A 22,316-nucleotide genomic window follows, 5' to 3' on the forward strand; every position below is an offset into this window, starting at 1 on the left:
TTTTCTTTTTATTTTATTTTTATTTTTATTTTTATTTCTTTGTTTTGCTGGGTGTTTCTTCTTTTGCTTGCAGGTTGTTCCAAAGTTTCTTATGGGATGGTTGTTGATCTATGCCTCTATGGTATTAAACAAATGTGGGGATGCAAGTTGCTTCAGAATTGCCGCTTTCGTTCGTGGGAAATTACGTTATTGCAGCATTTTTTATCGCGTTCGAATTGGAGGGCACGAAACAGGATTCATGACACACGACCACTGCAATTTACTAGGAGAGTCTGTTCCATTTTCTTTATTTTTTGTTTTATTTTATTTCTTCTTTATTTTTGTATTTTTCTTGTCTCGCATTGAGGACAATGTGAAATTTAAGTGCGGGGATGGGAAACTGACGCTTTTAGGTAGTATAAATTTTTTTTTTAAAAAATAAAAAAAGTTTATATTTATATAAAATAAAAAAAATTAATTAAAAAAACACAAAAAAATGTCCCTTGAATTAACTATTTTGCAACAAAATGGAAAATGATAGAAAAATTGGGGATTGGTTTTTAAAACTACTAATATATATGAGAAAAAAAATAGAAAACTCACTTAATTTGGGATGTGTCGGTAGGCCTAACTAACTTTGAAAGGTTTCTCCTGATTGTTATTAATATACCTAATAGTCATAAACCCTGTGGGTTCTCATCTTGATGGGGATAGTGAAGCTGAAAATTTGATAAGGCATAACTAGTATTACCGCAATCTGACTACTTTGAGGTGGTGAGAATTACATGCCCTTAAAACTAGCACACCACTTTGTTTATGAAAGTAAATAATGAGTGGTGGCGCCCCGCCATGTCCATTTTTTTTACGAGCTTAGGAAAATAGTTATATATTTAGGTAAAAGATGCCTAAGAGCATAAAATTTTGTTGCATGAAATTTAAAAATATGTGTAAATATTTTGAAAGTAAAGTGAATGAGAAAGTAATGCAAATGCCAAAGAAGCATTCACAAAAAAAAAAATGAAATTCAAAAATAGAAAAAGAGGCCAAAAGACACATACTAGACGAGGCCGAGAACTTACGTGTTACCAAGGGATGGTGACTCTAAGGATACACTATTGGGGCTCAAGGTTTTTAGTCAATAAATATTTTTTAGGAAATACTAAGGGTGGAGGCTTGGGACCGTCATATACGGGGTTGCAGCTCAGGTGAAACAATGCTGGGCCGAAATCCGCTAATATAGTTTTACGTTTAGGTATTGCTCGTACGACCTCACTTGACCTTTCATCCATCTAATTCCACCTAAGTGCATTTTCTTCTTACCATTAAAGGGTTTTTAGCTTACGGTGATAAGTTGAACCAGTTTGTTTCAACCCGATTTTAATTGTCTTGATTATGCTTGAGATGGGGGTAAGCAGATCTGTAACTCTTTAGATGTGAGACCCATAGGTTTATTGATATCACTTGAACATAATCGTTAAATATCAAAAGGGGCTTGATAGGTTGGTGGCTGAGTTTAAGTGGACAACAATATCGGCAAACACGGTTTTTGCGTTTATCTATTACAAATTAAGGTAACCTAAATGTTTTGAAAACTAGTTTTATGATTCTGATTCCAATGCAAATAGTTTTTTCAGGGACGAAAAATAATTAAGTATGGGGATATTTGATGTGGTCTCAATTATACATATTATTATATAAATACTTCCTACTTTTAAGTGCTTTTGAATCAAGTTTTTATTAAATATTATTAATATTTGGTTGACATGTGAGTTTAATGGTTTCAAAAGACAATGAGCTAAAATGGAACACTTTTACGAAACTTGAGACCAATAAATGAATAGTTGAATTAATATTTCTCATTTATTATCATTGTTATTATAATTATAAAGTTAAAAGAAAAATATAAAAAAATAACGTAATCATTTTTTTAGTGGGTTAGATTAGTTATTTTAATATGAATATTTAATTTACAATATGCAATATTTCTTTATCTCATGTAGTTACAACAAAGCTAAAGAAAAAGTAAAAAAAAAAGAAAAGACGGTGCATTAGTGGGCTTGGGTCGCCCCTCACATGTGTCGGTGGAAACCTGCAACAAAAAAAGAAAAGATTATGAATAGACGATAGGAGCTGCCATTGAGGAGAATATATATTCTTTCTTTATTGTTTTTGGAATTGGGAAGTCACAAAGAAGACAAAAACAGACTGCAACATCTTTATTAGAAGAAAAGAGAAAGCAGCCGCGGGCCGATTCTGTCGGTGGCGTTTGGGTTCACCCTACTCGTTCAAAAACGGTTCTTTTGGTTTAACTTTAATATTTTTTTTATAAACTTGGGTGTTGAACTTATTTATTATTTTCTTGTTTTGACCCTCATTATTGGCTAAAACCTTTTAGTTGCCTAGGTTTGAATGAATATTTGTTGACTTTTGGTTTGCTTGTCGATATTGGGTTATTGGTGTTGGACTAATATTATTGTAACCAACTTATTGGTATTTGAAAAGATGAGCATGCATATTTAATTTTAATTTACCTATTATTCAATAGTTCCATATGTGTCTTTGTAAATGTCTTTCATGTGTAGACGCATATTAGGTTACCTACTGTGTGTTCGTAACTAGTTTATGGTTTATAGTCGACATATTCCATAGGAACTATTGTTTGAGGGTTTAGAGAAATTAAGTGTTCTTCCTATCTTGAGACTGAGAGGTAATAGATAGCTAGGGTTGTCTTATTCATTAGGCGGTTGTGGTATAGATTACACGAGAGTGGATTTCCTCCTTTATTATCTTTTGATTTTTGCTTTCCTAAGTCTTTTTGAGCATCTTTAGGTTACTCCTTACACCCTTACACTCCCGAATGTATTGTGATTATTGAGACTGAGAGGTGATCTAACCATTAGAGTACTTTAATATTGTTGGAGAGTCTGAGAGGTAATCTAACCAACCGGTTTGCGTCATACGTCCTTTAGGCTTTCCTTTTAGGTCACACCCATAGAATGATCAGGGATCCACTAGGATGTCTAGGGTGTCGTATCTTTAGATCTCGGTTCCATCACAGTTTCCATAACCGATAAGCATCCAAGATTCACAAATAGGATTTCGAGCCTAGGTAACGCCTTTCTCGTTATTGTTTTCGTCAAAGTCTGAGAATTTTAAGTTTAATTTAGTTAAATTAATTTAGATTAAATAACAATTAGTTAATAAATAAAAAAAACACAAAAATCAATAAAATCTATTTATTTAAGTTATTAGTTAGAGTCTTGTTTAGGTGTCGCTAGTGTCCTTTGGGTTCGATATCCGGACTTCATTATGCTTTATTACAGCCGATAAGTACACTTGCCTGTCTAGTGGTCTAGCATTAGGATAGTCTAGATTTATAAATTTAAAACTATAGTGTCTAGATTAGGTTAAGTTTTTATAGACTACTTTTAGCAGATCAGTGGTTTTGGTAAATTGAAGATCTCGGGGGCTGATGTAAGTAAAATTAGTATGGGTGACGATTCGGGTCAATTAAATCATGTTAGAACGTCTCGTAGAATAAGTGAGTCGGTACGGTTTAGTTAGTAATAGTTGTGTGCAACCCCACAGGCTTTTGATTTGTTGAATTACTTTGAGGTTCTCTAGCTCATTGGCACTTGTGTGACTTGTGTCAGGTGAGTTTCATGATTCTCTTTTTAGTCTTTTTACGTTTTGGGCTAGTATACACACCTTACTACGATTTTACTTGTTTAAACTATTTGGATGATATTGCATAGACTTATGATGTGCTTGAAGTAGTTTAATATTTATTAACTAAAATTACGCTAATCTAGACAATAAGTAATAAATTCTAGACTCTTACACTTAACTAAACTACTAACCGGCAAGTGAACCGGTCGACTCTAGTACAGCTAAGTAAGTGCGGATATCGAACCCACAGGACTCTTTAAATTACGTTAACTAGTTAAATTTAGACTTAACTACAGACATGACTATTTATTTATTAGTATTGGGGGGTTTTACTAAAAACTAATATTAAACTAATATTAAATTAATCACTAAGACTTAAAGATGACTTAAACCTAGACTTAATTCAAATGATGACAAGCAACCACCTAGGCTAGAATCCCTAATGTATCAATTATCATTTAGTTGGAAAATGCATGTTATGGAACTGGGATCGTAAAATAGACGCTTAAAAGAAAACCCAAACAGGACCCCTAACCCTTCTCAAGAAGACACTTATAGATTTCTATTAAGTTCTTAAAAACACCAGTTTAATTAGACTCGCTTACGGTCGCTAATTATTTTACGACAAGTACCCCTATAAGAAATCCTACCTTACAGCGCGGAAATCAAAGGTAGTTTTAAAGTATTCACTCGACTAGATAAACAAGGCTGAAAAATCAAACCTAGACGGACTCCTTACGAAGAACTAAATCTAGCAATTTTAAACAACCAAGACTTATCATATAATCTGTCACCTCTCAGCTATTTAGATTAGCAGCACACTTAGGTCAATTTCATTTATTAATATTGTTCCTATGGCTTTATTGCAAATCAACCATAAACTAGTCAAAAACACACAGTAGATGACCTAATAGAATCCTATTATTATGACAGACAATCACCAAGGAGACTGTGGAACAATAAAACCTGTCAAACAATCCTAAGCACACATATGCATCAAATAAATAACAAGAAACCTCTTACTTAATCATAAACCATAACAAAAGCAAAGTCCAAACTAAAATCCAATATCAACAAAAGTTCATCATAAACCTAGGTGGTTTAGGGGGTTTAGCCAACAACCATACTCAAGAACAAACCAAATAAATAAGGTTCAAAAACTGAATTCATAAAGAAAACAATAAATTCAAACCAAATAATAATGAAGTTTAGATGAGTAGGTGTTGAACCCAAACGCTCTCTGCTCGAACCAACGGCTTTTTCTCCAATCTAATGTTGTTCGATATTGCTAAAAAAAATAAGCTTTAGCCTCTTCCGTTGTACTAATAAAACCCAATTAAGCCTACAAGGATTGTGCCATCCACTTCTCCCCATTATCCATTTAGCTGCCCTTCTGTCTTGTTCTTATATCTCCCAACCAACTTCAAAGCCTAGAAGCTTAGTGTGGGCCTGTGCATAAAACTATACTTAGATCATGTGAATTAAATGGACATAGATATGGGATTTTGTTCACGTGAAAGTTGAAAATTCAACTATATACATTGAGTTTAATAATGTATTATATATATCTTTTATTTAAAACTCACATACGATCTAGTAAAGCTTGGTAGAATTATGTTTCCAAGAAAATTCATAACTAGAATATGTTTGAACTAATCACCCATTTAGACTTAAGTTTAGTAAAAATATTTTATTTAGGATCGTTATCTCTTGAAACCTTAAAAACCTACATATGAATCAACTAATATAATATTCAATAAAACCTGGCTCAAAAGTATATAAAGTGTAGGAAATATTTATATAATGATACGTATATTTTAGGCCACATCAACTTACTTATAATTGTATATTTCAAAAATTATATATTATTTATAGTCTATGCTTGAGGATACTATTTAGACTCGTCTATAATTATATATTTCTGAAAATTATATATTATTTATAGTCTATGCTTGAGTATATTATTAAAGTCGTCTATAATTATGTATTTCTGAAACTATATATCATTTATAAGCTATGTTTGATGATGTTATTAAGTTGATTGTTTGACCTGTATGTATGTGTGGTACTGATGTGAATGTTTTGGTCTATAAATAGTATCCTAGGTTTCCATTTAGGGCATGGCGACAGGCGCATGCAATACGAGAGAAAAACATTCCAAACGAATATTCTCCTTATCTCCTCGTACCGCCACCGCCATCACGAAACCCTAGACATTCCTTTCACTGTTAGATTAAATGATATATTAAATGCAGTGAATCTTTGTCTTTGATTATGTTATTACCGACTACCATTTATTGTTTCGTAATCATTATATCACACCTTCGTTCCCATCCATTGAATATTCTGGTTCCGCCGGAATATCCAATAGGTATTCGGGTTATTAGATATGTCTGTTCTTGTCAACCTTCTAAAGGTTTACACAGAATTAACGGTCCTGACAAGTGGTATCAGAGCTGTGGAAGCTCGCTGAAGGCCACGGGACTGAAGGTTTGTGATAAAGCTTGAAGCTTTACAAAGTTTTCTTCTGTAAAAGCTCAGATCTAAGAAAATGGATGATCAAGAGGTATCAACAAACAAGATTCCAAGATTATTAGGACAAAAAAACTTCATCAAATGGAAGGTCTTATTTGAAGCTGCTGTCAACTATAATGACCCCGAGTGCAAGTGCAGCAGAAGAAGGCAGATGGAATATTCATAAATCAGTTAAAGTATGTTCAAGAAATACTCAACAAATTCAAATGCCAGGATTACAAGACAATGTCCACACCAATGGACACACATGAGAAGATGGTACCTGATGAAAAGGGGGAGCTAGTGGACCAGCATGAGTATAGGGCCAAGATAGGATCATTGATGTATCTAACAGCATCTAGGCCAGATATTATGTTTGCTGTGTGTGTCTGTGCAAGATTTTAAGCTAATCCCAAGGTCTCCCATATGTTGGCAGTGAAGAGGATTTTCAGATATCTTAAAGGAAAACCAGACTTAGGAATTTGGCACCCAAACAACCCCTCTTTTGATTTGATGGCCTATGCAGACAGTGACTATGATAGTTGCAACATGAGTAGGAAATCAGCTTCAGGAGGATGCTAGTTTCTTGAAGCAGGCTGGTGTGTTGGCAATGCAAGAAGCAGACTACAGTGTCTATCTGTAACACCGTGAAAATACCTCATCTAATTTTGGCTAAAAATGTCAATTTTGAAAGTTAAAGGACTGAAAATGAAAATTTTGAGTTTTGAGACCCATCGTGCTACGAGATGGTCTCCTGATTAACTCCGTCACGCTACGCGACAGAGAATCACACAGTTCAAGAAAAAGGGGGGCACCGCGCTACGCGACGACCAAACCCAACTGGTCCATCGCGCTACGCGATGACCAGGTTAGGTAACCCGGGACACGTGGCCAACCACGTGTCAACACGTGGCAGCTTCTGATTAATTGCGGCGTCGAGCTACGCGACGGCCTTGGGGAAAAGGCCATCGCGCTACGCAATGGTCTACAAAACTGGCCTATAAATGGGAAGCTATGGGTTTAAGCCAATGCATCTCATTTTCACCTTCATTTCACACACTTAACCTAGGTAATCGTGCCAAGGGTGTCCTAGGGTATCGAGGGCTATTTTCGTGAAGAAAGGTGTCGTTACGCTGTTTAACAAGCTGCTGATCTTGTAACGAAGTACAAGTTGAATTGCTGCTGATTTCTTAAGTTCTTAAAGTCCCGTCGAGCCGATTAAGGTAGGATTAAGGTTAAGTTACTTTACTAGTTACTTTAAATACATAAGATATGGCTTAGTTAAGGGTATAGTCGTTAAACTATAATTATTTTCCAATTAATGTATTATAAAGCAAAGACATTGCTTCCACGTGAAGTAATGTTATCAAAACTATTATTTTGACGGGCATGTAGTAACTGGATGGGGGGGTATCATTAGTAGACTCTTCTTGCCTAAGGAAAGTAATTCGTATAAATCCCAATCAACCACGGGACCCGTTTTCTTACCTGGAGAAGTTTGCCAACGTGATATCCTTTATTAGGCCAATGCGTGCTATTCCAAACGTCATATGTAAATCCAAAGTATTTTCATAAAACGACTATAACTACACTAAGGTTAGGTCAGACCAAAGAGTCTGCTGATCAGACCTCGAGTCTGTTGAACTGAATCAGACTTCAGGTCTGCTGATCAGACCTCGAGTCTGCTGAACTGAAACGGACTTAAAGTCTGCTGAATAGTACCAACTAGGTACTTATGCATACCTATTATGAATATAGGTTAATAGCATATTGAAGCCAAGGAGATTGATATTTCCTACTGATAATATAAGGTGAACACGTTAACCTTTTTACTGTCTGAACTGATTTTACTATTGTAATAGACTAGTTGTTTATTACAAAGAGTCTGATAAATGTTTACATGAGATTATTGTCTCTAAAATCGTTATAATACAAAATAGATAATAAAAAGCAACACAGACCAAATACACATGTGTCTGGATCCAAACATAACTGATAATTGGCATACAAAACCAAGTCAGTCATAACCGGTTCTCCAACAAGGTTACATAGCTAGGGGAAGGTTGTCTCCGAACAAGAGCTATGTACTCGGGGAACCTTTGAATTGTGTGTGTAGGGCAGTGGTACAAATCCCGGGAATGGATAGGCATTCCTACTGAGATTATGAACAGAAAACTATGTTTGTATTTAACGACTGTTATGTCGAACCCCGTGAACCCCACAGTTGGTAATCATTCAAAACACTTGTAAAAATAATTAAACTTAAAAACAATTCTTTTCATTAAAATAAGCATCACAGAGTATAATTCGGCGGAAAACGTAAATAATAAGATAAGTTCCCAAAACCCGGGAATTTTGCTCAAAACCAACATAATTATCTTTAAATAAAATTTTTAAAAAATAAATGTTTAATAATAAAATCTTCAAATCCCGTATGCCCTTCACCGTCCAAGTAGCTTTATGCACGTCCAAGCGATAGGGCATCCTCTTCCTAACCTGAAACTCACACTAACATGCACACAAAGTCAGCTTAAGCTGAGTGAGTTCAAGTTTTAAATAAGTAACAAAAGTTTTAATAATCATTCCAACGGTTTTAAAACTGTAAACGGAAATACATCAGTTAGGTCATCACATTTAAATAAATAATCATCCTTACGTATGAACATCCCTATACGTACATTCCTATATATATATATGTATATATAACATTCAATAATAACATTCAGGGCCGAAAAAACGTACAACCCAAACACGTAACATTCAGCGCATGCAAACACAAAGTAGGCATACGCAACATTCAGTAGTCGAGACGACTACAACATTTTCCAAATATTGGCCATTCTATAATATATATATATACATACACACATTCTTTAACATTCCAAGGCCTACCAATACTAGCAAGCCTATGTACAATCGTTTAAAACATTTCATCAAGCAAAATCGCTTAGGTGTGAATGCTAGCCCAAAACTTAAAAAGAGTTAAACGGGGCATCAAGAACTCACCTGACACAAGACGCGGATTCACCACGAGCTAGAGAATCCCTAAGAAATCCTAAAACTCAAACATCTGTCGGTTTACATTCGATCAATACTAATGACATCAAGATGACTCGTTTATCCTACGAGACGTTCTAACATGGTTCGAGTTACCTAAACCCTCGACCTCATCAAACTTAATCACAACAGCCCCCGAGGTCTCACATTCACCAAAACGACCCTTAGGTACCCCCGCGAATAAAGAATTCCCAATTTGCCTCCCGGGAGCACTAGGTGACACTAACACATGCGTTTAGGAGTCGTTTAGGCCGTTAACATCCAAATCAGCCCCGTGTGGACCCATTATGATAAAATCACAGCCAACAAGTCCACACGACGCCACACGAGTCAAATGGGTCGGTAACCCGCAAGTACAACGCACCAACTATTCAATAAACACAATTGCGCGTTGTACCGACCCGTTGGAGTAACCGACAACCAATTCAGCCCCATAACTTATAAAAATGAATTTTGAACATCCAGTACATCAAACCGAGTCTCCCCGAGCTGAATTGGTCATTTATCACTTCAACCCTCGCGCTAAACGCGCCAAACTACAATTCTAGTCAACCGAACATAACAATCAAACTACAACTAGTTGATCAACTTAACGAACACCTATGAACATGATCTTTAAGTATGATATACGGAAATACCAAGGAAGATTGTGGTGCAAAAACTCACTTCAAACAGCCCTGACAAGAACACAATTGAACATCCACCGGTTAAGCCTAAAACGAACTTATCGATCAATAACGAGTAAAACGTGTAGATTTTAGCATGCGAAGATGCATTTAATTACATAGGATAACCTTTGAAATAAATTATTAAATTTTTAACAGACTTTAATAAATGTCTTAGGTTTTAAAATATTTTTATTATATTTTTCTATTGGACACAAAAATTATAAAAATTCCTCTAACACAGCAAGGTACGTGCAGCTATTTCAGTACGCAACAAAATGGTTTTATTTTTATAAAATTCATTACCAAACCAAATTAAATGATTCCAATTGGGTTTGATTCTTAACTCAATATATTAAGTTCCAGATGTGGAAACAACTAATTTGGACTTGTTGAAAAAGAGTTATGATGTCGGGAAGGCAGACCAGAATCCATCATCCCGCATCAGCTTTGACACTCGATCTTATAAATTCATAAAAACCATTCAAATCTTGTCCAAAAATTACATAATATACCTTTCTGGAAACTAGACTCAAAGTAAAACATCATGGAAATAAGAATCGATCAAAAACAATGGATTAACATCGCGTTACAAACCCTACAATAAACATATACGAATCTGTCAGCAAACTGTTATCATCAAAACACAATCTTAACGACCAATAAGCGCGTTAATATGATCAATTAAGGGGTAAAAGACATGGGGAATCATAAAACCGACCTTGAATTGAAGTTTTTGCGGTTGAAACACGGCTGCATAGAAGAAAATCGCCAGGTGGGGCTGTTCTTCAGCCGATCGCAGCTGGTAGGAGTTAGGGTTAGGGTTTGTTTTGTTTTATGATATAAAAACAAAAGTTACATCCAAGTCCCTCCAAATTGAAGTATTAGGCATTATGGAAGAAAATTTAAATGGTTTAACGTACCTAGATGACGTAGAGGCTTCCGAGACACGTCGGATAAATCCCGAGAATTATACATACTTTACAAGCCTTAATCTCTTGAACCGAAATTAACGGGGCTTACATGTTATAAAATGTTTTATCGAGTCAACGTTTCACCAGCATATAGCTGACGTGTTTTTCCACCCTTGCAGGTAACTAGATGATAATAGATGATATACAAGGATTGGAGTCATAGAAGATCGCTTGAGATGGCTCGTTTTTGAATATTACAAGTCCTTGTATTATTAATATCACGGTTTTGTAAAACTGAAACTCGAGTGTTTAATTCCCGAGTAGTTTTGATAATGTAAATTAATATTTTAATATTTAAAGACTTCCGCTAAAATGAACCCGCTACTCTGATAAATTTACAAAACATGTACCAACTGATGGTCACACTCCTAGGTCCTGGAGTGTGACCATCAGTTTATTCTGATATTCCTAATTTTCCACCGTATCACGGACATGTACCAACCATTGCTGAACAAGCAAACAAGATACGGGAAGAAGGCCGCTTGATTGAAGAATTTTATACAACCAACCTTTCTGATTAGGAAATGCAAACCTATATAGCAAATCCTCACTTGTATCCGAGAGAAAACCCTTATCTTTTTCCTTCAGCATTCGCACCAGTAGGGTATCCCAACCCACCCAACTCGATGATGGATGAATTAAGAAACGGAAGGATCAAGAAGAAAAAGATGGGCGATAAGATCATAAAAAAATGTGATAAGATGAAGAAGTTGGTTAAGAAATGGGCTAAGGATTAGGATTATATAACTACTGTTGTTGTATTTCTATCTTTTTGTAATACTATGAATAAAAGTTTGCGTGTTGTGTTTTAAATTCATGTATTCATATGATTTACAGAATGTCTAAACAACGAGAAACCCGAGTCAGTCAAGGGAGTCAAGCTGATAAAGCGAGGACCCCTGAAAATAATAATTTACTGCCTGAAGAATACATTAGAGAAATTCGTGATATGATAAAAGAAACAGTTTCTCTGTTAATCAAAGAAGCTGTGACTCCTTTAATAAAAATTGTTCAAGACCACACCACGAATTCAAAAGGTGTGGCTAGGTCAAAATCAAGATCAATTAAACAACCAAGTCATAGCATATCCGTTCATTCTAAACCAAAAGATTTAAAAAGGACGAGGGATAATAAAACAAAAGAACCGAAAGATAAGGCATACGAGAGTTCTACTGCTGAGTATGAGCCAAGACAAACAAAGAAAAGGAAAGTCAATACGAGATGTACGTTTAAGGACTTTCAAGTATACAAACCGAAAGAATTATATGGGGATAAGGGCGCGATTGTTACTCTTCATTGGCTCGAGGAAATGGAGTCAATAACTATTATCAGTAAGTTTACCGAAGAGGAAAGTATCCAGTACTCGTCCTAGATGTTTAAGGGAGAGGCGCTGGAATGATGGAATACGTTGATAGACATGAAAGGAAGAAGTAATTTGTATAATCTCGAATGAAAAACTTTTAAAGAACTGATCAAACAAAGATTCTGTCCTATCCACGAGGTTGATCAGATTCAAACCAAGATTTGGAACCACAAGGTCATTGGCACAAATATCAAGGAATACAACATTAAATTCCTTGAGTACTGCAGGCTTGTTCACATCTTGTTACTCCCAAATATAACAAGATGACTTGATATATTTATGGTTTTCCAAAGGAAATCTGTGATCATGTGAGATCACACATGCATGCAACGACTGAGTCTGCTATTGAGCTGGCTGGATATTTGATGGATAGTATGATTAGAAATCGAGAGGAGAAAAGGAAGATGGTGACTAAGAAGAAACGTGAAGTTGATGAGAAAAGAAAGTTTGAAAAAGGGAATGAGAGGTCGGCTGCATTTAATCGACTGATGTGTAAAAACTGTGGTAAGCGACATGACGGGAGGTGTTTGAAGCCGACAACGAAAGTTGATGTTCGCAAGTTTGATCCGTATTCAACTTGCAACTTTTGTAAACGACCAGGACACAAGGAGGAGGATTGTAGGAAGAAATTAATTGTCTGTTTTGATTGTGGTGAGAAATGGCACTTTAGTGCGGAATGCACTAAGAGGAAACCAGCAGTTGGAGGTGCCAGTGGTAGTGGTGTCAGGAATGAAGCCAAGAGGGGAAATACCCCTGCTCGTGCTTAACACTCATAAGGCGGGAGAATTACCAGACGTGATTACTGGTACGTTTCCTATTAATAATGTTTATGCTAGGGTTTTATTTGATTCAGGAGCCAATCAAAGTTTCATAGATTATAAGTTTTGTAGTCTATTGAATGAACCTCTAGCTAAACTAAATAATCAATATGAAGTAGAAACGACTAATGGAAACTTAATCCAAATATCTGAGGTCTTAAATAGTTATATTATCTTAGCCGGATATGAAATGCCAGTGCAATTGTTACCAATGGAGTTAGCTGGATTTGATGTTATTTTAGGGATGGACTGGTTAGCCGCCAACCAAACCCGAATACTATGTAACGAAAAGGTTATTGAAATTCTAACTCCAAATAATAAAATGATGCGAATAACTGGCGATAAAGAATCTGGTAAGATAGGAATCATTTCAAAAATAAAAGCCAGTCATTGTTTGGGAAAAGGTAGCTTAGCATTCATGGCTTATGTAACCAAGGAGCCCGAACCTAAGAAACTAGAAGAGGTCCCAATTGTCATTGAATTCAAGGATGTATTTCCTGACGAGTTGCCTGAAATTCCGCCCAATCGAGAAGTTGAATTTAGAATCGACTTAGTTCCGGGAACAGCTCCGATTGCTAAATCACCTTACCGATTAGCACCAACTGAAATGAAAGAGCTGAAGAAGCAATTAGATGAGTTATTTGAGAAGGGATTTATATGACCAAGTTCTTCACCGTGGGGAGCACCAATACTGTTTGTCAAGAAGAAAGATGGATCGATGAGGATGTGTATCGATTACCGTGAGCTGAATAAAGTTACAATCAAGAATCGATACCCACTTCCGAGGATAGATGATCTATTCAATCAACTCCAGGGTGCAATTTGTTTTTCCAAGATTAATCTTAGATCCGGGTATCATCAACTGAAGGATCAGGAAGAAGACATATCAAAGACTGCATTCAGAACCCGATACGGACATTATGAGTTTACTGTTATGCCTTTTGGACTCACTAATGCTCCAGCAGCATTTATGGACATGATGAATCGAGTCTGCAAACCATACTTGGATAAGTTTGTTATTGTTTTCATTGATGACATACTTATCTATTCGAAGACAAAAGAAGATCATCAAACTCATCTAAGAACTATACTGGAAACATTGAGAAAGGAAAAACTATATGCAAAATTCTCGAAGTGTGAATTTTGGATATCTGAAGTACAATTTCTTGGACACATTGTGAATGAAAAGGGTATTCAAGTTGATCCAGCAAAAATTGAAGCAATTACTAAATGGGAGAAACCCAAGACCCCGACACAAGTAAGAAGTTTTCTAGGGTTAGCAGGTTATTATAGAAGGTTTATCCAGAATTTCTCAAGGATAGCGGTTCCATTAACTTCACTTACTCGGAAGTTTGTGAAATTTGAGTGGGGACCAAAACAGGAAGAGGCGTTTGAGACTCTTAAACAGAAATTAACAAACGCACCTGTCTTAGCCTTACCTGAGGGACAAGAAAATTTCCTCGTGTATTGTGATGCGTCACATACAGGTATGGGGTGTGTTTTAATTCAAGGAAAGAAGGTAATTGCATATGCCTCACGACAATTAAAAGTTCATGAAAAGAATTATACTACACATGATCTCGAACTTGGGGCTATAATTTTCGCGTTGAAATTATGGCGACATTATTTATATGGTGTAAAATTTACAGTTTATATTGATCTCAAAAGTTTGAAGCATATATTTGATCAGAAAGAATTGAACATGAGACAGAGGCGATGGATGGAGACGTTGAACGATTATGATTGTGAAATAGTTTACCATGAAGGTAAAGCTAATGTGGTAGCTGATGCTTTAAGTAGAAAAGAATATGAAAAGCCAAAAAGAGTACGAGCTTTGAGGATGGAACTCAAGGTTGATCTATTAACTGAGATTAAGGAAGCTTAGAAGTTGGCCCTAGAACAGAAAATATAAAGGCTGAAAAAGAAAATGGAACAATAGATCAATTAGTCAAAGGTGACGATGATATACTTAGATTAGGGAAAAGAATCTGGGTACCAATGGTAGGGAGCTTGCGGGAGAAGATATTGGAAGAAGCTTACAAATCTAAGTATATGATGCATCCGGGAAGCGATAAGATGTATCATAATCTCAAGGATGATTATTGGTGGATCGGAATGAAGAAAGAGATCGCCATGTATGTAGCAAAATGTTTAACATGTTCAAAGGTTAAAGCCGAGCATCAAAAGCCTATGGGATTGTTAACACAACCTGAGATCCCGATATGGAAATGGGACATGATTACCATGGATTTTATTATGAAATTACCTAAGACATCACAACAAAATGATGCTGTCTGGGTCATTGTTGACAGACTGATAAAATCAGCCCATTTCATTCCAATTCAAGAAACATATAGCACGGATAAATTGGCGCAACTATATGTGGAAAACATTGTATCATTGCATGGTGTGCCGTTGTCAATCATATCTGATAGAGATAGTTGTTTCACTTCCAACTTCTGGAGAAGTTTTCAAAAAGCAATGGGTACGCGGTTAAATTTGAGTACTGCTTATCACCCACAGACAGATGGACAAAGTGAGAGAACAATTCAAACATTGGAAGATATGCTTCGCGCTTGTGTTATAGATCTAGGTGGAAGCTGGGATACTCACCTAGCATTGATGGAATTCTCGTATAACAATAGCTATCACACAAGCATATAAATGGCTCCATATGAGGCACTATACGGACGGAAATATAGAACACCTGTATGTTGGTCTGAAATTGGTGATAATCAGTTATCAGGTCCCGAGATTGTTCAAAGAACAACTAACCAAGTGATACAAATCTGAGAAAGATTGAAGGCAGCACGTGACAGACAAAAGAGTTATGCTGATGTAAGACGAAAACCAATAGAATTCAAAGAAGGAGACAAAGTGTTGCTCAAAGTATCACCTTGGAAAGGTGTGGTTCGTTTTGGAAAGAAAGGGAAGTTAAGTCCGCGTTTTGTCGGACCATTCAAAATTTTTGAAAGAATAGGTCCTGTAGCTTATCGACTTAAGTTACCCAAAGAAATGCAAGGAATCCATGATGTATTTCACGTATCGAATCTACGAAAATGTTTAGCTGATGAGACACTTTCTATGCCTCTAAAAGATGTACAAGTGAATGAGAAACTCAAGTTTGTAGAGGAGCCGATACAGATTGAAGACAGGCAAACCAAGTTTTTAAAGCGCAAAAGGTTGAAATTGGTAAAAGTAAGATAGAATTCCCAATGTGGTCCGGAATTCACTTGGGAACTTGAGTCCGAGATGAAACGAAAGTATCCACATCTCTTTGCATAAATCTTGAGGACGAGATTTTTCTAAAGGTGGGGAGGATGTAACACCGTGAAAATACCCCATCTAATTTTGGCTAAAAATGTAAATTCTGAAAGTTAAAGGATTGAAAATGAAAATTTTGAGTTTTGAGACCCATCGCGCTACGCGATGGTCTCCTGACTAACTCCGTTGCGCTACGCGACAGAGAATCACACAGTTCAAGAAAAAGGGGGGCGCCGCGCTACGCGACGGCCAAACCCAACTAGTCCATCAAGCTACGCGATGACCAGGTTAAGTAACCCGGAACACGTGACCAACCACGTGTCAACACGTGACAGCTTCTGATTAATTGCGGCGTCGCGCTACGCGACGGTCTTAGGGAAAAGGCCATCGCGCTAAGCGATGGTCTGTAAAACTCGCCTATAAAAGGGCAGCTACGAGTTCAAGCCAATGCATCTCATTTTCACCTTCATTTCACACACTTAACCTAGGTAATCGTGCCAAGGGTTTTCTAGGGTATCGAGGGCTTTTTTCTTGAAGAAACGAGGTGTCGTTATGTGTTTAACGAGCTGCTGATCTTGTAACAAAGTACAAGCTGAATTGCTGTTGATTCCTTAAGTTCTTAAAGTCCCGTCGAGCCGATTAAGGTAGGATTAAGGTTAAGTTACTCTACTAGTTACTTTAAATACATAAGATATGGCTAAGTTAAGGGTTTAGTCGTTAAACTATAATTATTTTCCAATTAATGTAATAAAACAAAGACATTGCTTCCACGTGAAGAAATGTTATCAAAACTATTATTTTGACGGGCATGTAGTAACTGGAAGGGGGGTATCATTAGTAGACTCTTCTTGCCTAAGGAAAGCAAATTGGATAAATCCCAATCAACTGCGGGACCCGTTTGCTTACCTGGAGAAGTTTGCCAACGTGATATCCTTTATTAGGCCAAAGCGTGCTATTCCAAACGTCATATGTAAATCCAAAGTATTTTCATAAAACGACTATAACTACACTAAGGTTAGGTCAGACCTAAGAGTCTGCTAATCAGACCTCGAGTCTACTGAACTGAAATGGACTTAAAGTCTGCTGAATAATACCAACTAGGTACTTATGCATACCTATTATGAATATAGGTTAATAGCATACTGAAGCCAAGGAGATTGATATTTCCTACTGATAATATAAGGTGAACACGTTAACCTTTTATTATCTGAACTGATTTTACTCTTGTAATAGACTGGTTGTTTATTACAAAGAGTCTGATAAATGTTTCTCTAAAATCGTTATAATACAAAATAGATAATAAAAAGCAACTCAGACCAAATACACGTGTGTCTGGATCCAAACATAATTGATAATTGGCATACAAAACCAAGTCAGTCATAACCGGTTCTCCAACAGGGTTACATAGCCTAGCGGAAGGTTGTCTCCGAACAGGGGCTATGTACTTGGAGAACCTTTGAATTATGTGTGTAGGGCAGTGGTACAAATCCCGGGAATGGACAGGCATTTCTGCTGAGATTGTGAACAGAAAACTATGTTTGTATTTAACGACTGTTATAAATGTTTTATCGAGTCAACGTTTCACCAGCATATAGCTGACGTGTTTTTCCACCCTTGCAGGTAACTAGATGATATACAAGGATTGGAGTCATAGAAGATCGCTCGAGATGGCTCATTTTTGAATATTACAAGTCCTTGTATTATTAATATCACGGTTTTGTAAAACTGAAACTCAGGTGTTTAATTCCCGAGTAGTTTGGATAATGTAAATTAATATTTTAATATTTAAAGACTTCCGCTAAAATGAATCCGCTACTCTGATATATTTACAAAACAGGTACCAACTGATGGTCACACTCCTAGGCCCTGGATTGGGGTGTGACACTATCTCTACTGCTGAAGCTGAATACATTGCTGCATCTGCATGCTGTGCACAAGTTCTATGGATCCAAAATCAACTGCTGGATTATGGTCTGAACTTCTTACCCACTCCTATTTTGATTGATAATACTGCTGCTATGTTTATAGTCAAAAATCTTGTTCATCACTCTAACTAAGCACATTGAAATTAGGCATCACTTTATTAGGGACTGTAGTGAAAAAGGCTTAATAGAAATGAAAAGGGTAGATACATCTGACAATTTGGCTAATCTGTTCACCAAACCTTTAGATAAGACCAGGTTTCATTTTCTGTTAAAATTCTTAGGTATGATAAATGCTGATGAAATTTGATTGATGATGTGTACTTAAGTGAGTTACTTACTAACTATCAATTTGATGCTTACTATAGTTGATTGCATGGTTTGTTGAAATATGCTTAACTGAATATTCTGAGTGTACAATCATGCTTGTTAATCTATATGTGTGAAATATGACATTTAATGATTGCTCATGTTTTGAGTGATTGAATGTGTGCTTACTTGATCTATCTTATTGTTTTTAAGTGCTCTGAGCATAAATCTATGCTTGAAATTGCTTTTGTTGCTCTTCGAGCACATGCAAAATGACTTGAACATCTACCAAGTATATTGAGCACAGATATCATGATCCTGTTGTTCGAGCATAGATATGTGCCTTGAAAAGTATTTCGCGCATAGATCTGTTGCTCGAGCACAGATGTTTGTTTAACCTGTATCCAAGTGTTTCGAGCACATGTGAGTGTTGCTCGAGCAAAATGAGAGGAACGTTCAAGAGGTCCATCGAGCAAATGCTTTGAAATGATAAACTCTAAGTTTGCTCGATAGGATACTTGTGTGCTCGAAGTGAAAAACCACTCAAAACTGTTTGAGTTTGCAATTTGTGTGTATCGTTTGTGCTGCTTGTAAGTCATATGTGCTTAAATGACAAAATGTGTTTCAAAACTAGATGCAACATGAATTTCTCAAAGAAACTAATTTTTGACATATAAATTATTTTTGACTAAGCAAACCGTTTCCGGTGAACTCATAAGAGAAATGATAATACTATTTAGTTACAAGCTTTGAAGAAGCTTAAAATATTTTTAAATGGAGATTGAATCCAACCTTATGGGAAATGATAGTACATTGTTTAATCTCCTAACCCATGGATTATAGGCTTAAAGGATTTTTGATCAGTAACTTGACAATTTGTATGGTATCTTCTCATGAATGTAGTGACATAACTGATACAAATATAATGATCATGCTAAGTCTGATGTGGTGACATATTTGAAGACCAAGGTGTGTTTCCTTGCACATCGAGCCGTGATAGGCAGAAAGGTGATTATCCAATCATACATGAGCCTGTTGGTGTTTTGGTCTCACAAAAACAAACTTACAAAGTATCTGAGCAGCTATAATGGTATTGCTACATAAAAGCTTAACAAAAGAAAAGAAAGAAAAAGAAAAATATTGAAAAAGAAAAATGCTTTAAAAATATATTATATAGAGAATAAGTTATAAAATATCATGACTTAAAGAGCACCAAGAGAACTATAAGGATGGGACAAACAAATAAGTCCTAAACACTCTGAATGTAAGGCATGTAAGTCCGGATGGCTTGTAAGTCCAACGTTCAACCTTAAAGTCTGATACATATATTAATATATATATATATATATATATATATATAGGCTAAGTATAAAATGAAAACCCACTTGAGTTGTGAAAACTCTAGAAACCCATTCCCAACCACATGTTTTTAATTGAGTTGTGAAAACTCTAGAAACTCATTCCCAACCACATGTTTTTATTTAATTTTAAATCTTGTGGTCCACAATTAAAGTGAATAAAAAATGTAAATATAAATATAACTTTTTCTCTCTCCTGAAAACATTTATAAAAATTAGTAAAAAAGTGTTAAAAATTAGCAAAACATTTTTTTTTGATGTTTCGATGTTTTGTATTAAATGTTACAACATATATTACATGTAACAAAAAAAATGATGTTACATAGGGTTTTTGCGGGTTTTCACAACTCAAATGGGTTTTCATTTTAACCTTACCATATATATATATATATAGGGGAGGGATATTTTGAGAACCATGTTGAGTTTTAAGAACTTAAGAACTCAATTTTTGGCCACACATTTGATTAAATGGATTTGAATATGTGGTTGAGATTAAATCTGACCAAAAAGTCAAAGTAGGAGAGAGAATAGAGATCTAAGTGGTTACACTAACTTTTACGTCCGTTACACATGTGTAAAAAGTCGACTCGGTGCGTAAAAAATTATGTAATTTTTTACGTATATGTAACCTACATATATTACGCATGTGTAAAAAAAATTCGAAAAAAAAATCGTTACACTGAGTTCTTTCGAGTTCTTAAAACTCAAAGGGCTTCTCATTTGAAATCTCCCCTATATATATATATAAACTCTGCTCAAAGTATCCAAATCAATTTTGACCAAAGCATCAGGGGGTTGAAGTCAAATTGGGGTGACTTGGAGAAAGCTAAATAAGTCTTGAGAAGAGATTTGGAACAACCTGAAGTCCAAAATGTTGACCATTCTTCACTTACGCCTTAATTGAACTTTAAGTATATCACAAATGTTATGATAATCATGCCAAGTGCTACTACCTAATGTCAACATGACTTGGATCATAATAAGGCTGACTATGAAATGGTGTGAAAGATTTTGAACAATCTGATCCCATGTTGAGATCTCTCTAAAATGGTTTGGAAAGAATTTTTAACTGAATTTTGATCTCTTATTTACCTTAAACTTGTGCTGAAATTACAACATTGGTTTAATTGATTTATCTTATTGAATTAAGCAAGATTTGAGTGTGGCAGTTGTCTAGTCTGCTGGACAAATGATGTTTTGTTGTTGAAATGAAATCTGAATGGATTTAAGTGTTTCAAGCATATATATCGCATATGTTGCTCTTCAAGAACAATGACATGCTCTGGAAAATGTTTATAAGTGTGTCGAGCATAGATATCTCATATGTAGCTTTTCGAGCACATCTATTCACATGATAGATTTCTAAGTGTTGTCAAGCATGCATATACTCTACGAGCATAGGTGTTTATAGGATTATATGTTAAGTATGTTCGAGTATGATGTGAGTTGATATTTTGAATGTGTCTCGAGTATGAATGATTGACTGATTATTTCTTATATACTTTGAGCACAAGCGTTGAGGGTTAGAAAATGTTAAGTGTCTTCGATCATGATACATATCTAGCATGCTAGTCAGCAGTACATTAAATTTGAACACTCTTGAGTATGATCCAATACTCGAGCATGTGATGGCTCATTTTCATTACTTGGCTAAGGTATCGAGCACGAGTATATTCGAGCAAACTATCTCGAGTACACTGGTCTTCGAGTAACCTAAGTGTAAACTTAAGTATGTCGAGCAGGACTTGGAAAGGTCTTCGAGTACAGCAGGAGACAGCTGTTTATTTGGCTGTATGCTCGAGCAAGGGAGGTACATTAAATTTGAATTAAATGACAACTGCAGTGCAATAGACGATAAATCAGTACTAACCAAACGTTAAGTATAAAAAGGGGACTTAGAAACTTTTTCACATATTTCATCTCCCGCTTGCAACCTAATAAGAAAACCTCTTGCTCGTGCAAACTCTGCTCACTCAGACTTTCTATTTGTGCTCAATACTACTTCGAACATAGCCATTTTCTCTGTTTTGATCTTGGTAAGATATCGATCACTTTCATTGTATCCCAAAGTTGCGAAATTAGGGTTTCTATTTGACTATTTACTGATTGTTTGCTTGATTTGTGTAGGTATGCATACGAGTATGGAACAAGTTACTGAAGACGCTATTCTTCTCTAACTACTCACCTCTATGGATTTTGCACTTGTAAATACTGACTATTCTGTTGTTTTGCATATCTGATGGCTATGAAGTTCGAATCTAGACACAATTTGTGCACTCTATTGGAAGTAAATGACAACAATAAGGAATTGGAGTTAATTATCAATTTCCTAAATAACTCCAACTTGAGGGTAGCTTTGACAGAGAGCCCAACAATATAAAGAAATCACATCACCGATTTCTGGAACTCTGTCCCCTATGTCAA

General features: G+C 35.8%; 1 protein-coding gene across 1 annotated transcript; it reads left to right on the top strand.

Moving 5' to 3' along the window:
* Nucleotides 1-13,250: 13,250 nt before the first annotated feature.
* On the top strand, nucleotides 13,251-13,700 carry LOC143529177 (uncharacterized). Its single transcript, XM_077025021.1, has one exon. It carries the CDS (start codon nucleotides 13,251-13,253, stop codon nucleotides 13,698-13,700), a length of 450 nt encoding a protein of 149 aa, XP_076881136.1.
* The last annotated feature ends 8,616 nt before the right edge of the window (nucleotides 13,701-22,316 follow it).

Source organism: Bidens hawaiensis, unplaced genomic scaffold, assembly GCF_021521415.1.
Source record: "Bidens hawaiensis isolate Kalapana, Puna unplaced genomic scaffold, B.hawaiensis_p1.1 tig00008513_1, whole genome shotgun sequence".
Lineage (NCBI taxonomy): Eukaryota > Viridiplantae > Streptophyta > Magnoliopsida > Asterales > Asteraceae > Bidens > Bidens hawaiensis.

Excerpts from the sequence above, each read along its gene's own strand:
- LOC143529177 (XM_077025021.1), top strand. The coding sequence starts at position 13,251 with ATGGAGTTAGCTGGATTTGATGTTATTTTAGGGATGGACTGGTTAGCC.